The sequence below is a fragment of the Musca domestica genome, unplaced genomic scaffold (genome assembly GCF_030504385.1).
Source record: "Musca domestica strain aabys unplaced genomic scaffold, Musca_domestica.polishedcontigs.V.1.1 21, whole genome shotgun sequence".
In the NCBI taxonomy this organism is placed as follows: domain Eukaryota; kingdom Metazoa; phylum Arthropoda; class Insecta; order Diptera; family Muscidae; genus Musca; species Musca domestica.
In genome coordinates this window covers 10,205,561-10,221,581 of record NW_026712258.1, presented here as the reverse complement: position 1 = coordinate 10,221,581, position 16,021 = coordinate 10,205,561, and the positions used below count along the sequence as shown (strand labels likewise).

General features: G+C 34.6%; 2 protein-coding genes and 1 long non-coding RNA gene across 3 annotated transcripts in view; 2 read left to right on the top strand and 1 right to left on the bottom strand.

Annotated features, from left to right (window-relative positions):
* Window positions 1-620: 620 nt before the first annotated feature.
* LOC101898563 (alpha-tocopherol transfer protein-like) lies at window positions 621-12,108 on the bottom strand. Its single transcript, XM_005189084.4, has 3 exons — window positions 11,890-12,108; window positions 1,772-2,076; window positions 621-1,708 (listed from the first exon to the last, which is right to left on the bottom strand). The coding sequence occupies exons 2-3, from the start codon at window positions 2,074-2,076 to the stop codon at window positions 1,087-1,089; spliced, it is 927 nt and encodes a 308-aa protein (XP_005189141.2). The 5' UTR covers window positions 11,890-12,108; the 3' UTR covers window positions 621-1,086.
* On the top strand, window positions 2,404-3,491 carry LOC131802439 (uncharacterized). The gene is made up of 3 exons (XR_009342178.1): window positions 2,404-2,724; window positions 2,772-2,925; window positions 3,060-3,491. It is a non-coding gene; the product is annotated as an uncharacterized LOC131802439 (long non-coding RNA).
* Window positions 12,109-12,290: 182 nt separating the features above from the next.
* Window positions 12,291-16,021, top strand: part of LOC101891820 (ras-like protein family member 10B) — a 170,999-nt gene continuing 167,268 nt past the window's right edge. Inside the window, exon 1 of the mRNA XM_059122674.1 lies at window positions 12,291-12,730. The gene's annotated coding sequence lies outside the window, so the exon portion shown is untranslated. The remainder of the gene's footprint in view (window positions 12,731-16,021) is intronic.

Genomic DNA, 16,021 nt, shown 5'->3' with positions numbered 1-16,021 from the left:
AACTAAACAAAAATACTATATTTTAATGAATTAATTTATTATTATTATCAATTATTCTTACAAAAAAATTGGTATGCCGACTGTTGGAAAATGCCATACCGACAATTGGCAAGTGGTGCCGTCTACTGGCAAAAAAGCATTGTTTTAATAAAACTACAAATTTATGAAATTTAATAGAAAGTTATTAAAACTTTATTTATTATTGCAAAAACTATACAAAATTTCGAATCTGAATAAATTAACTTTGTAATAATTGAAATGTTACACTCAGAATGGTGAGCGATTAAAAACGCGAAAATCCTAAAAGTGCCGACTACTGGTACACTTACCCTATGTATTAATAATTGTTTGTCTTTGCCGAATATGTAAACTGTGAGTATCAGACACTCAAAGTACTTATTTTTTTTTTCTTTTTTTTAAAGTTGCTCTTCTCTTGAAGTGCATAAAACAACCTGCTTAACATTAACAGTAAGCTACAAACAAGAGGTGGGCATGAGTGGCAATCACTACGAACCTTCTTAATAAGGCAAGTGGCTTGTAAGTATTGAGATCAGCTGCTCATCCAAAATTCATTAAAATTCCCATACTTTTCCGTAAAAAAAAATTAAAACTCCATACGATTTTCATAGTTTCCATTGATATTTATTTGGTATATTTTTCTTTATTAAAATTATAAAAAACGAAGAACGAATGATGGATTTAATGAATTCAAATAATTCTAAGAAAATGAGAACTGAGCGGCAAAGCCAGGGCAAATAAGTTTTCAAACTAAGAATACAATGTTTAATTAATACAAAAAACAAAAACCTAAAACACACAATTAAGCTATAATACGTCAGTTTACGGTAGCACCTCGTACAACACGGCGGCGGACCGTCACGAAAGATATAAAACAAACATTAAAGACTAACAATTTGGGCAACATGTCGTACGAAATGAGTGGGTAAACTATAACTAACGCAGCCTGGAGGGTGGAATCCAGACATTCGAACGAAACAGGTTTTGAGGTGTACGTCCAAAGCGTGGATCCACCCTGGAGTAGCTACTTTTTGGGGTTGATGTGGCGTTATGAGGTTAGTTGCTGGTTTAATCGATGTTCAATTGTCTGAAGGTGCCCTCCATGCCGAACAGATCATCACTGGTCTTGGGTGAGCCGGGACGTAGGGACTCGTTGGATTTCTTGGATTCTTGTTCCTTGAACCAGGGAGTGTAATCGGCCAACTTGGCCTTCCATTGGCTAATCAAATCGTTGATCTTACCAGCCTTGCCGCCGTATTCTTCGGGCAAGAGATCCTTTGGCACGCTCTTGTACAGACTTTCCAAATCGGGATGGAAGTGGACACGGCTGAGCAACTTCTCCTTGACGAAGGGCTTGACGAATTTGAAGATGGTATCTACTAAGGGTGAGGTATTGAAGACATGGACTTCCTTGACCTTAACGGGATAGGCTTCTTGGACACAAATCAAGAACTTCTTAATGACGGTAGGCGAGAATTTGGCAAAATGAGAGGCGGTGGCAACGGCAGCATCCAAAACGAAAATATCACCTGCAATGCCGACACACTCTTCGGCCAGACGAACATCGCCCAACATCATGGTGACCTTCATGGCATCGTTGACTTGGCTGGCTTGGAAATCACAGTCGACACCGCGAATAAAAGTGATGCGGCGGCCATTGGATGTCAAACCGGGCAGAGTGATAATTTGTCTAAATGGATACCATAAAAAGATTAAAAATTCCGTATGAACTTATGGTGGATGTGAAACTTACGCATAATCCAAGACCAGATTCAATTCTTCACGGGCAATATCACGTTCACTGAAGAACTCGGGAATGGCAGTACGCATGGTATAGTACATGTCCAACTTCTTCTTGACCTTTTCCAAACTGAATTTGCAGCCGCGCAAGAAATTGGTTAGACGAACATCGTCCATGTCCTTGGGCAAATGGGGTTGGGTGTCGAGCCATTCACGGATCAATTTAATGTCACGTTCAACTTCCTCTTGGTTTTCGGGTTCACGCAATTCTTCGCGAATGCTGACGCGTTGTTCGGGTGTGGGCTGGGTGAGCATCATCTGTAACGAGAGGGGGAGAAATGGAGAGTAAGTTTAAGAAACATATGACTCATAACCCAGCAGTCCGCTTGCCATTACAATTTAATACCCATCCAAATGTATGCTACTTTGTCAATAGGAAAAAATGAAATAAAAGTGGTTTATAGCATACAACTAGCATCCGATTTAGATGAGTCGCATTGCTATTACATTGTGGAATAAAATCCATATTAGAATTAAAGAACAAAACAAAATATAATAAAATGTGCATCTGAATCGGATGCCTTTGTATTGTTTTGTAAAGTTTTTTTTTTTTTTTTGTGTTGTTGCAGCCGGTGTTGTACCGTTATTCATTTTTGATGCTTCTTGCTTTTTTAAAGCAAAATTTTATTCTGTGAAGTGTTTTTGAAAGTGCAAGTTGTGTATATTGAAAAAAGTTAATAAATTAAAATAAATTAATAAAATAAGAATATAGTAAGTGTTGTGTGTTAAATAATTTAATAAAATGTCAGGATTCAGTAGGAGAAATTTAAGACGATTAAAGAAAGTGGAAGCAGACAATTTAAAAAGAAATGCACAGTTGAGGACGGACTGTTTGGAAAACTATGATATTGTACTAAATGAGCAGATTCCATGCATTCCAAAATAGTAGAAGATTTTGAAAGATATGTAAGAATATTAAAAACTCTCCGTTATAATCCATTAATAATTTTCAGGTTAGTATAATAAAAATTATAATTTCACTAGATGGCCTTATTTAAAACTTCTGCAAGATTATTGACATTTCTATAATATTAACTTACAACTATGATGGCACCCAAAATAAAAATGCGTTTAAGGAATATAAACTTTTAAACATGGCCATTTCCGGTAAGTTAATTTTTTTCTTACATATTTATTGAAAAGTGATATTATATTACCTTAAAATGTAGTTCATTGGTCTTTTCTATAGTATAACTGTTTAATATTAAAAAATTGTTCTATATTTTCTATCCTTATTTTAGAAGCTGTCATATGTGGAGGATTAACTGAACAGGATTACGACAAAAAAATTAGAAAATGTTTCAAATTCCCTATTCCAGACACTTCCGAACAATGTCCTACAATAAAAAAAACTGGAAAAATTTAATTGTTTTTCTTTAGTTTAAGCTTTGTTTCTTCCCACGTCTTTTGAATAAGTTTTATGAATTTATTTTTTAAGCATTATTTCCAATTATAATAAGAATATTTTATTGTTGAGAACACTGTTCTATAATACGAATATTTTAATAAAAAACAGCTGAATTTAAGTTCCACAATCTAAAATCTTGATGGAATCGGACCCATCCAATCTTCGCTTACAATGTTGATAGATTTCGGACCCATCCAACATTCGCTTACGTTGTCGGTCGATTTCGGACCCATCCAACATTCGCTTACATTGTCGGTAGATTTCGGACTCGTCTGACGGCCTAGGCCATCGCTGTGTAAATGTAAGTAGGAATTGTAAACAGGCTTTGGATGGGTCGCACCTACATTGTCATTGGTCTCAGATGGAAGATGTATGTGCTAAAAAATTCGCTGGGAAGTAAAATGTTTGTGTTGGCATTGGAATGTGATGTATGTGTGAGAGAGAGAGAGAGGTATCATTGAGTCTGCTCAATGCTCTTTTGATCCAATGGATTAAAAATATGATGCGTAGCCTGTATTTCTTATAGGTCTATCTTTATGGTTACCGCCGTAATTTCAAATTTAAAAAAATGCCAATTGTCCTTTGAATGCAAAATATCCGTCCAATATTTCCAATCCTCTCGAAAATTAACATCATCAGCCATTATGTTTTCCAAAGTGATTGATTTTCTATGCCGTCTTTCTCATTTAAAATTTCCAACAATTACCAAATCGAACTAATTCATGACATTATTCGGGCCCATACATCAGTGCAACAAATTGCCATTGGAAATATTTATAATTGTGTTAAATTAGCATTTAATGGCATTAAATCAATTACAACCGAACGTCAGTGCCTGGCCTAGGCTAACTGGCAATTAGTTATGAATAGAAGCCATTAAATTCGATATGAGATTGAAATGGGATAAACAATGGGCAAATGTTGACACCTACTTAATTAGAAATGTGTGTAAATGTAGAAAATTAAAGTGGAAACTGTTTAAATTGAATGCTGAGAAATTAAAGTAGGCAATTTATTTTTCAAAATTTAAAAATATTTTTTCAAGTAGTCTTACTATTCGCGCCATATGTGTTTTATTGCGTAATTTAATTTTGAATTTCTTAACATTTCTTGTCCAGGTTTGACTGTTTCAATATTGTATTTAAATTGATTTGTTTTTCAGCTTCATTAAACAACACCAGAGAAACAAAATTCCGTTGCTAATTCCACTTTAGCGAAATAACTTAATTCTAAACCACAAACAAGTTCAAATAGCAATGACCTGCTTGAAATCAATCGGAGCCCCGGCCAAACATTAATCATTCAAAACTCAGTTAAATAAAATTAAAAGTGGACCCTTTAAGCAAAACAATCACGTCAAGAAAACAAACAACACAGCATGCATATATATACACACATACAGAAATACATATATATTTTCTTAATTTATGTACTTTGGCAACATATTTAACCTAATAACCTGATTAGAAATCTCAAGCGTTCATCTTGGCCGATTGTTGGTGTTGTTGCATTTGAGCTTATTGGTTTTCGTTGGCTGTTTTGTTGTTCTTTCTTTTTTTTTTTCAAATATTCATTGAGAAACCCTAAACCAAAGATGTGCTTGGAAGGGGTGTGAGGCGAGTTATTTAATATTATTAAAACAAGACCTAGATGCCATGCCATGCCATTTTGTTTCTTCTTTCCCCCTCGGCACAGACCCGCTGCGACCAAGGCAGTGTAAATTTATATTATTTTCTTTTGCTTTTTTTAATATTTCTCTTTTCTGTTACGTCTTCGCCAAAATAAAAAAAACAACATTGTCATATTTTTGTTGTTTACTTAACCTTGGCCAGAAAAAAAGAAAAAAAAAATGATTTAACTAATCTTAGTTTTGGCTGCGGGCCACAAATAATAAACTCTACCATCTTCTCCGCACGGGTCATGGGCTGGTGTCTTCTTTTTTGTTGTTCTTGGCCTTAAAACGGAAGCAAAAGGCAAACAAGATGAAATACGAAAAGCTAATTCAATATAAAATGACAACGTCTTTTGAATATAAAATTAGTCTTGGGAAGTGGCAAGACAACAATTTATTATTGTTGTTGTGTCATTAAGTGGGGATCCAATTAGAAGTACACTTCAAGTTCGAGTTGGAAATTAGTTAAATGTCAAGAATATGGTATTCCCTAAAAGTATGCAACGAATTTTGTTATTAACCTTTTTATTTTCTTTTCCGCTATTCATTAAGAGGTAAATCATTTTAGTGTTGGAAAACATTGCTGTATGGACTTGTAGGTATATTTTAGAGCAAATCTATTTCGTTTAAAATGATTGGGTAAATTATCACTAACGCAGCTTGGAGGGTGGGACCCCGGCATTCGACGAAACAAATTTTGAGGTGTTTGTTCAAAGCGTGGACCGACCTTGGGGTAGTGACTTTTTGGGGGTTAATGTGGCGTTATGAGGTTGGTTGCTGGTTTAATCGATGTTCAATTGTCTGATCAACACTGGTCTTGGGTGAGTCGTGGCGTCTTGGATTCTTGTTCCTTGAACCAGAGAGTGTATTCGGTCAATTTGGCCTTATATTAAATATTAAAATGGTTTAGCAAACTATGGATAGCTTAATATTAAATTCTTTTTCCTTTTTAATCATTAGCGTAATTTTTCGCAAAAAATATTTCTGATATTCTTTTTCTAACGAGCGCCATCTGCCGATATTGGACTAAGAAGTGTTTTTAAACTCTTAATTGATGAGCATACATTAAGGCGCTAAAGATTCCTCAGAAAATATAAAAATGAATAAATATTAGGGAAATATTTATTCATTTAGTGATGCAATAAAATTTTACAGAAAATGTTTTTAGAGAAAACGTCATAAGCAACCGATTTTGCTTATTTTCACTTAAAAATGAAAGTTTTTCTAGGTTTTTAGTTACCGAAACAAAGTTCTAGTAAAAATGTCGAAAAATTGGTAAAAGTATTAGGGTGCCCAAGTAAAAAACTTTGAAAAATTGGTTTCTCATTTTTTGAACTAATTTTCCTTTTTCTAGCCCAGTATTTAATTGGTTTAATTGGTTGAGTTGATTTAATATCAACTCTTGCCAACGTTTCATTTAGGAAAAAAACTGTGGTAAGATAAAAAAAATAAAACGAAAAACAATTTAACAAATATATATATTACGAACTTTTCCCTCTCAGGTTTTCCGTTGCAAATAACAACATAGGCCATTAGTGGGGAATATTGCAATTTCGTGAATAAAAAAAAAGTAATTTACCTGAAAAAATAACCCACCAACTAAACAATCAAACAAACCACAGCAACAACAACGACAGCAAAAAAGCGACCAACAACATTATGATGGTATTAAAAAATAAATATTTTCATGTGAAATTACCAAATTTTTATACAAGGTTATATATCTGTCTGTCTGTCTTTGCCCCAAGAAAAAAAAAAACAGAAACAATAAAACCAAAACCTCAAAAATGTGAAGATAATAAAGACGTAGCATATCTGCGGCATAATGCACAAACAGACACACGCACGCACACACTCACACATTTTTGCAACAATCATTTAAGTAAATATTTATCAAAAGCCATAACAGATTTCAATTATTATCATCTCTTTAATCTAACGGTGCTTTTGGGGAGCTGTGTTCGAGACATTCCGTGAGGTACCTTACAACAAGTCATTTGGTAATTTTTGTATTTTTTTCCACGTTTCTTGGCTGGGTGGGAGGTAATTTACATTTGACAAGCACTTTGAACTTGACTTGCTGGGCCGGGGCTTGGTATTCGCCATTGGCATTTATGTTACAAGTGCCTGTCGTCTGTCTGTCTGCGGGGTAGATTGCTAGATATGTCTAGACTCTCTTGAACTCATTGGCCTTTCTGTGTCAGTCGGCATACTTATAAAAATCGCACTTTTTTTGTGGTAATTGTTGGCCTCACAGTTTCTGTTGACAGCTCCCTGATGTGCTCGCAATCGGCGTGATGGATTTGACACATACTCAACACAATGCTCATAGAAAACGCAAAGATTTACTCTTCTTAATGTGTGCACAGTTGGATAAGTCATATTAAGTCACATGTATGATATTAGAACGAAGGGAGGGAGGGTGAGCAGGAAGGGATCCTTTTTTAGTTTAATTTTTGAAATAATTGGAAATATGGAATAATAATTCAACAGGCATGATATATATCATATACATGGACACTTCATTGTAGCTTTGACTCAATAGATGACGTTGGTAGTAGAAAGGTTTCGCTGATTTTTATCAATCCAGTGTACACGGAAATGCTATCGAATCGGGTTTTGAGACCATATCTGGAATTTAACTGCCTATTGATCTCCTCCGAATAACTAAAAATCGATTTTCGATCATTTCCAGCCTAAAGCCTACTAAAATCGATTTTAGATTCAGAATTTTGAACTGGATTGTGGAAAACCAAATTGGCTGAATTTTGAGTTATATAGTACGTTTATATATATGAGGGTTAACCCACTGGATTTGGATTTAAATTGTCATACCCATTACTTTTACTTCAAATAAATCCTCTCAAAGTAGGTTAACCCTACAAAAAGTTCTAACGTAAACATGGCAATATATTCATTTCCATGAATGACTAGTAGAGATTAAAAGTTGAATTTCAACTTTTGCCTTCAAGAATATACTTCACTTTTCGGTCTCTCTATTTTCTTCTTTCAGCTATAACAAAATTTGCGATTTTTACACAGTCGTCCAAAATCGACTTTATTGAAAGAGTTGAAAATCAAAGCAAAAAAAGACATATATTTTAGGGGGTTTCAATGCCAAGAATTAGTTAATCGAAAATTTAGGTATATTTCATGAAAATTTCTAATCTGTAAATACTTCCCTTAGTGGGATTCATTTTTTAAGTTACCGACAAAAATCGGTAACTTTGAAAGCCAAAATGTTGCATTTTAATTTTACCGACTTTTGTCAGTAACTCATAAAATGAGTTAGAGAATTCCACTACTGGTCTAGTACCCGTGGCAGATAAAAAAATGGATATTTAGTCTACCCAAAGATAGGTTTATCGTAAAAATGTTGTATTTTCTATTTTGAAACAAATTTATGCCTTTATTTTAGGGATGGGAAGAAAATAGACGGCAATACTCTACATCAAAGTCAAATATGACTTAAAAAATTGGCCATTTCCAAGGTATGCTGAAAAATTCCCGGAGAAAGTGTACCATCGTAATTGTGAGTAGCTATAAATTTTCTATATGTAAAAATTAAATTAAAATAATATATTTTTAACTAGCATCCGAAACACAAACACGCAACAAAACATTGCCTCACTTAACACATAATAGCCCCGAAAATAATTAAAAAATAAAAATAAATAAAAAGGCAAAATAATAAAAACACATTTCGGCAATTACTTCAAACTAACAACCTAACCTTTTTATGGATGTTATAATCTTTTGTTGACAATAACAACAACAAACGCAAACACAAACAGACAAAGAAACACATTAGCAATTGTGTCATTTATAATGGTGTTGTTGTAATATTTTGTAAAGAAATTAAGCAAAGAGAAACATGGAAATGAAAAGCAAAAGTCATGGTTTGCAAAAAAGCGATGTTGTCGTTTAAGCCAACAACGAAAAACATATGGGAACAAAGCAGGCATCATACTAACTAAACCGGTTAGATGGTGGTTGGTTGGGAGGTAGATAGGTTGCCTGGTTGGTCGTTTGTTTAGTTCGTGTTGCAATCAATGCTGCAACAAAAACACAGCAAGAGTTGCTACAAAAGCTTGGGCCAAGTCGTTGTTGGCGATTTAGTGGTTACCACAAATGTGTACTAGGCAGCAAAGGCTGGATAACCAGGTTACCGGTGCCAAAATTTGCTCTTACATGCAATGACTATAATATTCAACACACACACATACATACATAACAACCAAATCCTCCTAGTGTCTGATATGGTTAGACTTGAATGGTTGTATGGGATAATGTGTGTTTTTTTGTTGTTGTTGGAAACCCAACATCGTTGCTGGTGTTTTGAAAGTGAATGTTACCGCATCGCCAACATCCTCGCAAAACCGTTAATCAACACTGAAAAAACAAGAAACCTCAAAAATTCCCAACATCATAATGAATATGAACCATGACAATGATGACCATAAAGAGGATGCTGGACATCCAAGCATGGCTGTGGGAAAGTATCGAAAACACAAAATACCAAAATTGTGTCAGTATTACAATTTAAACTGAATTCCCCCCAAAAAAATACAACTGACAATGTCCAAAATCTAAAATATTAGAGTTTTATGCAAATACCAGTTTGAGAATGACATCAAATTGTTGATGTTGTTGTTTTTGTTGTTGTGGTTGCAATTTATCTCATTGTTATTATTTATTTTCTATTTACAGGGAGAGGGAGAGAGTGAGAGAGAGAGTACGGGAGAAAGCTTTATTTGAATATTCTAATGTCAGGGCTATTGAATGAACGTTATAATTCCGTCCAGAACAAAATCAAAGTCCAGCGGATATAGATTGAAGAAATGTGTCAGGTTTTGTGTTTAAAAATAAACTCGTTTAAATTTGTTGCAATTCTTAATTAAAGTCAACAACATTTTAATGAAACGTATTGTTCCTATTATAATTAAATTTACGAATTTGTGTGAAGGAACGAAATAATTGAAACCGGAAAGAGACATTTTTAGCACTTCAAGAGGATAAAGTAGGTGATACCGTTTTGAAAGGATATACTTTGATCAATCAATCAAACCTTTCGATATGACAGACACAGCAACGATATTAACAATATCGTAATATGCATGGTTTGCTTTATGATCACTAGTCGAGTGATGAAGAAGACTTTTTCATATAAGTCGGGGGTTCTATCGGGGGTTCGATACTTTATAACGAAATTTTCTTTTCAACCCAAAGTCCACAAAATTCGATTTTATTACGGAGTTGGAAGATGAACTAAAAAAATCATTGCATACTTTTTGGCTAGCATACACTCTAGTGGAATATCAAGGTATAATGCTAGCCAAAAAGTATGCAATGATTTTTTTAGTTCATCTTCCAACTTTTTAGGATAAAGATTGAGCATTTTTGTTCACCTGGGTTAAGCAGAGATAAGTAAAAAATCATTGTAAAGGAAATATGGTGTAGTCTCTGGATCGATTCCTTTGAAATAAAGAAGGGAATATAATTTCATTGCAGACTTGTGTTCTCGACCTATGGTCGAAGAAATAAAAAGGTAGCAAGGTGGCCACAAAGAAATGAGACATACGTTATTCTTGATTCCTCATTTCTTCAGTTCGGTAAGGTTGAATTTGAAAGTAAAATGGGTCAGGATATTTGACGTATGTGACCTTCGTTTTGGATTGTAAGCTTGCCTAAAGCTTTTCAATAGATCAAGGACGAACAAAATATATATTAGTGGCTTATGATGACATTTTTGTAGGTCAGCAAGTATTGTGGTAAAACAAAAGTCGATTTCGATCCTCAAGAAAATATTCAATTCTTCGAGGGTTTCCAAGAAACTTAAAATGGTTTTCTAATTTTTAATCAAAAGTCAATTTATTGCTCCATTCCAGAACCTGCAAGTATCTTCTAGTTTTGCAATTAACTTCGATATCATAGAGAGAAAATCGAATATCGTAGTAAAACTATTTCTTTTAAACTATTGCAGTTCTCTAACAGAGCATATATTTTAGAAAGAGTACGACTTATAAACAAAAGTCAATTTTTGTGTCCCTTCTTTGAAGTGCTCTTTTCGCCCTCTCTTTCCGTTTTGCATTTTTTATTTCGTCTGCAAATTTTGCCGAAACTCAATTTACTTCTGTCAATTATAAAAGCTTGTTTGTCATTCTAAATTGAAAATCAGGTGGCATACATTTGCCTATATTTCATGACTCAGAACACCATCAAATCTATCGGTATTTGGCATTATGTTTTCAATGGGAACTGAATTGAAGGGATTATTTTCAATATTCTTCTCTCTCCAAATGTGAGAGGATCAGGCAGACACAAAAGATATGATTTCTCTTCATAACCAATGACTGCCTTGCAAATCACGGTTGTTATGGTTGTTTTCGCCTTAAAGTATGCCACATAAATGTAGAATTTTGATTTTGCAGGATTGCTATTTAGTATTGAAATGTTTGCTTGTTTTTCATTCCCATACTTTTTGGACAAAGCTCAAACTAAAACATATGTTTTGTGGGAATCGTGGAAAATTAAATTTCTGAAAAAAATAAATTTAAATTTTCAGGATATAATACCAAAAATTTTGCTAATCCTTTAAACCTGAACCAAAGGTCGGGGAGTAATCCGAAGCCGCCATTGGATGCAGACACATCGAAACGATTTTTTGGATTTTAACCTTTAAGGTATACTTGAGATTAGTTTGAGGATTCACCGTATAATATTTACATATTGATGGTCATTAACACAGATCGGTGATTTCAAAATACTATTAAACTACTGATCGAGATTTATATTTCTTTTTTTTTGGATTATGGGATAATCAATCCAAATTTCATATTTTACTTTTGATTTGCGCTCAAACACACTTGTCATTTTAATATTTAAAAAAAGTTCTTCCTCTGGCTCACAGTTCACAATTAATTTTTTGTCACATTAGCATTTTTATTTTCTTAATTTTTGGAAATTCTTGTTCCTCCCTTCAATTTCTTACCTTGAAAGTTTTTTTTTGCTTTAAATTTATAAAAATCCACAAAAAATTTGTTTTGGAAGGATAATCCAAATGTTGCAGGAACTATGGGCACGAATTGGACGTTAGATGGACCAATCGAACGAAACCGAAATACCAAAAAAGCGGTATGTGTATGAAACAAACAACAGCGAGAGTGAATGTACGAACGACCGTCTCGTACGGAGTTAAATCTGCAACTGTATACCAAAGAAACATGTTTGGCTGCTATATAAATCGTATGATCATCAGTCCGCACGGTTTGAGGGGAAATCAAGCAAGTAGCAGTTCGTCAACAATAACGTTAGCAAGCGGGCTAGCAACGAACGAAGCCGAAGACGCAGCGGCGGCAGCGCATGCACACGGCCATAGCAAAGAGCAACAACAAACCGGTAACGTTAGCCAAATCAAACACAGCGAGCGCTTCAAGAGGTTAAATTCACTTTGTATTTCATTTCATCTTGAGCTGCAAACTGTTACCAAAAAAACAACGAAGAAGAAGAAGACGAAGAAACAAGAAGTAACATACATGCTCGTTCACAACAAGTGAAATAAACCTCATTCTTCATATGCTTACACACCGACATACAGCGGAATTAATGAAAAGTCATAAAACTACTTCCGAACTTCTTGCAGTTTAGCAATACACAAACACACTCGTTGACGCTGCTTGGTTAAAGACCAGAGGAAGAAGAAAATTCAGAAACAGAAATATCGGTCAAATTGCTCCGTGGCAGCATGAACATAAAATTGAACCAAAAGCCGACGAAAGCAGAGCAATTCGAATGAGTAATGGTTACAGAATTTTTCAACAACTGCTAAGTAGGTATGTATGTTGGTTAATATTTTCTGTTTTTTTTGATAATTGTAATGGTGGTGGTGGTGGCGGTTTCGGCCAACTACCACTGCAATCCATGTTTATGCTTTTCCAACTTGAAATTCATTTTCTGGACATTAAATGTAATTGCGTGCTGAGCTAGCCACTTGCCTCATAATGAGGCAAGTGTTAATAACAAACAATTGATGGCCCAAAAAAGCAAAAACGAAAAAAATAAATTATAAAACAGAAATATTAACGGAAAAAAGGCAATAATGAAAGCACACATAAAAAAGATATTAAACCAAAGCAAAGTAGACAACAACTGCATGCATCGTTGGACGGACAGACAGACATACGGCCAACAATGCCTCGGTATGTCTGCATGTATGTGTGAATATTTTCACCACCTGTACCAAGTTTAATTTCATCAACAACAACAGCAACAGCTGAAACAAAATTAAAGAATTGAAAACATATTCGCTTACGAAAAGCGTACCATTCGCTTTGATTTTTCTCTCGCATTTTGTTTCTGTTGCTGCTGTTTTCTTTAATTTGATGAAATTGCAACGCTCGAGTGAAGAATGACTTTTGAAATGAAAAACGCCAAATAGAAACCATGCAACATTAGCCGTAAACATGAACCATTAGATTTTTAGCGTTAACATCATTTTCCAATCAACGGCAATGGAAACAATCGACAGCAACAGCCATCCACAATAATGGATGGATGGATAGACGGATGGTGGACGGATGGATGGTGATTGCAACATATTTTTAGTCATCAACCGAATGAATTAAGCCACAATAGCAACAACAACACAAAGACAAACTGTACCGCCTCGTTAATATCAAGTTCGTTTCTTGAGTCTTTTGTTTTATTTAATTAAATTCTAATCATTTGTTTGGAACTGCTCCAAAGGAGTGGGTCATCGTTGTCTATTTCGTATCTGACCTAAGTCTGATATAAATATGTCAGATTTTGGCTATATCGACTACTTCATTTATCTTTGCATGAGAAATATAATTTTTGGAAAATTAGGAAATGTGTATGAGGAAGCAGATAATGAAGTATTCCACTTCATCCAATTCTAAAAATAATATTGATAATTCCATGTTTATGCGAATAATTAATCAAAATATAAACATTTTGTGGGGGAGAATGAGCCGATGAATTCTTTATTCACGTCAGATCTCAGGTTACCAAATTTTGAAAGAATCGCTGACTTCATAGCAAATTATAAGAGTTTTAAATAGGGAAATTTTTATCTCTTGTGGGGGAGATACGAGAAGAGTTGGGCCTATATCTATCATCTTCACACCAGATCTAGTGTTAATAGAAATATTGGTATGTGTGAAATTTGAAAAGAATCTGATGCTTATTTCACATTTTTTGAGAGACTAAATTTTATATACAAATATTTGTTGGTCTAAAAACAAAAATAGAAAAATTAAAAAAAAGTAAAAGAGTATCGGTCGATATCGGTGCCGACAGTTGTATACCCTCAGCCAATGTTCGATTATTTTAAAATATTTTGACTTCTGTTATGAATTTTAAACTATGGAGTGGGTTCGGAAAGAATAGGTCAAAATTGTCCATTTCATATCGGACCCAAATAAATATGGTATAAATATATAAGAAAATCGAACATTTATACCCAATTTATGGTAAATCATAAATTCCATATTCATATCAGGATTCTGGATGAGAGACATATATTTAGATTTGTCCCTTTGTGGGTGAGGTACCAGAAGGGGTTCGCAGATATATAGCATCTTCACAACAGATCTTGTGTTAGTAAAAATGTTTGTATGTGTGAAATTTGAAAAGAGTTGGAAGCTTATTTCGCTTTCTTTGCAAGTTATGTTTTTCAAAAATTTGAACCCTATGTGGGGCAGGTAGCCCCATTCTATCATTTTTATAACAGATCTTGTGTTGATGGAAATATTGAAATGTACCATGTCTGGAATGGAATCTGATGTTGATTTCGCTTTTTGTGAACTTTATGGATATTGAAAATTTTGAGCGTTTGTGGGAGAGGTATCAGATAGAGTGGACCGATATATTCCGTCTTACTTCCATAAAAATAGTAGGATTTGCGAAATTAGGAGGGAATCTGACTCTTACATCACATATTATGAGAGTTGTAATTATTCAAAATTTTGACCATTTGTGGGGAGGTACTTGATGGAGTGGACCGATATTGTCCATTTTCACACCTTTACTAGCACTGACGCAAATATCAGGATTTGCAAAGTTGGGGCAAAATCGGATTATCCTTTCTCTTTCTGTGCAAAAAATATATTTTTTGGAAATTTCGACCTGTTGTGTGGGAGGTACCAGAAGGAGTGGACCGATATTGCCCATCTCCGAACTCGATCTAAGTTTGACAAAAATATTACGATGTACTCAGTTTGAAACAAATCGGATACTCCCTTCGAGAGTTATCGTGCGCACCAGCCAGACAGACGGGCGGACGGACATCGCTAGATCGACTCCAAATGTTCTGAAACGGATTTGGTCCAAAGAGACCTAGGGTCTAAAACCAAATTGTATATACCCTCTGCGGCCACATGGCTGAGGGTATAAAAATTATTGTAATACTTTATGCGTACATAAACAAATAGCTCGGTCTACCAACACGTAAACATGTCAGGAACAGATGACCATGAGAAAATCATTAATCATTAATAAATCCTTGGGATTTATTAATTTCACAGCAAATGCCAAGCGTGCAGGAAACTGCAATCTTTTGAAGTTGAGTGGCATTTCTGTTGCAATTAGAGAATTCGAGGTAGCAACATACTTCCCCGTAATAATCGTATCCTCAATTAAATTGTTGTGTAGTTGTTTACTGTTAGCCTAATACCATTACAATCATATCCCAATCTTAACCGATTTTAATAGAATTTGACAAAATTTACTTTTACCCCAAATTCCGTCACATCTTCCATATTTTATTGAAATTAGTGCGTCAAATATGTGAAATCGGCCGAGAATATATTTGGAAGCTATATCCAAATCTTAACCGGTTTCCAATTAATTTGTAAACTTTATTATTGCAACCAAATTCCGCCACACATTCTGAGTTTCATTGGAATCGGTCATATTTATCGTATTTGGTGCATAATATACAGGGTTGCCCATATTCGACGGACCCATCTGGCAACGCCATAACTTTTGACAGAGATGTCACATCGCTTAATGACATACCGCGTTTGAAGCGTCAGTCCAAGCAAATTTTTACCATGAACCAATACACGCCACGCGAGCGCTCTGAAATAGTTGAAATTTACAAG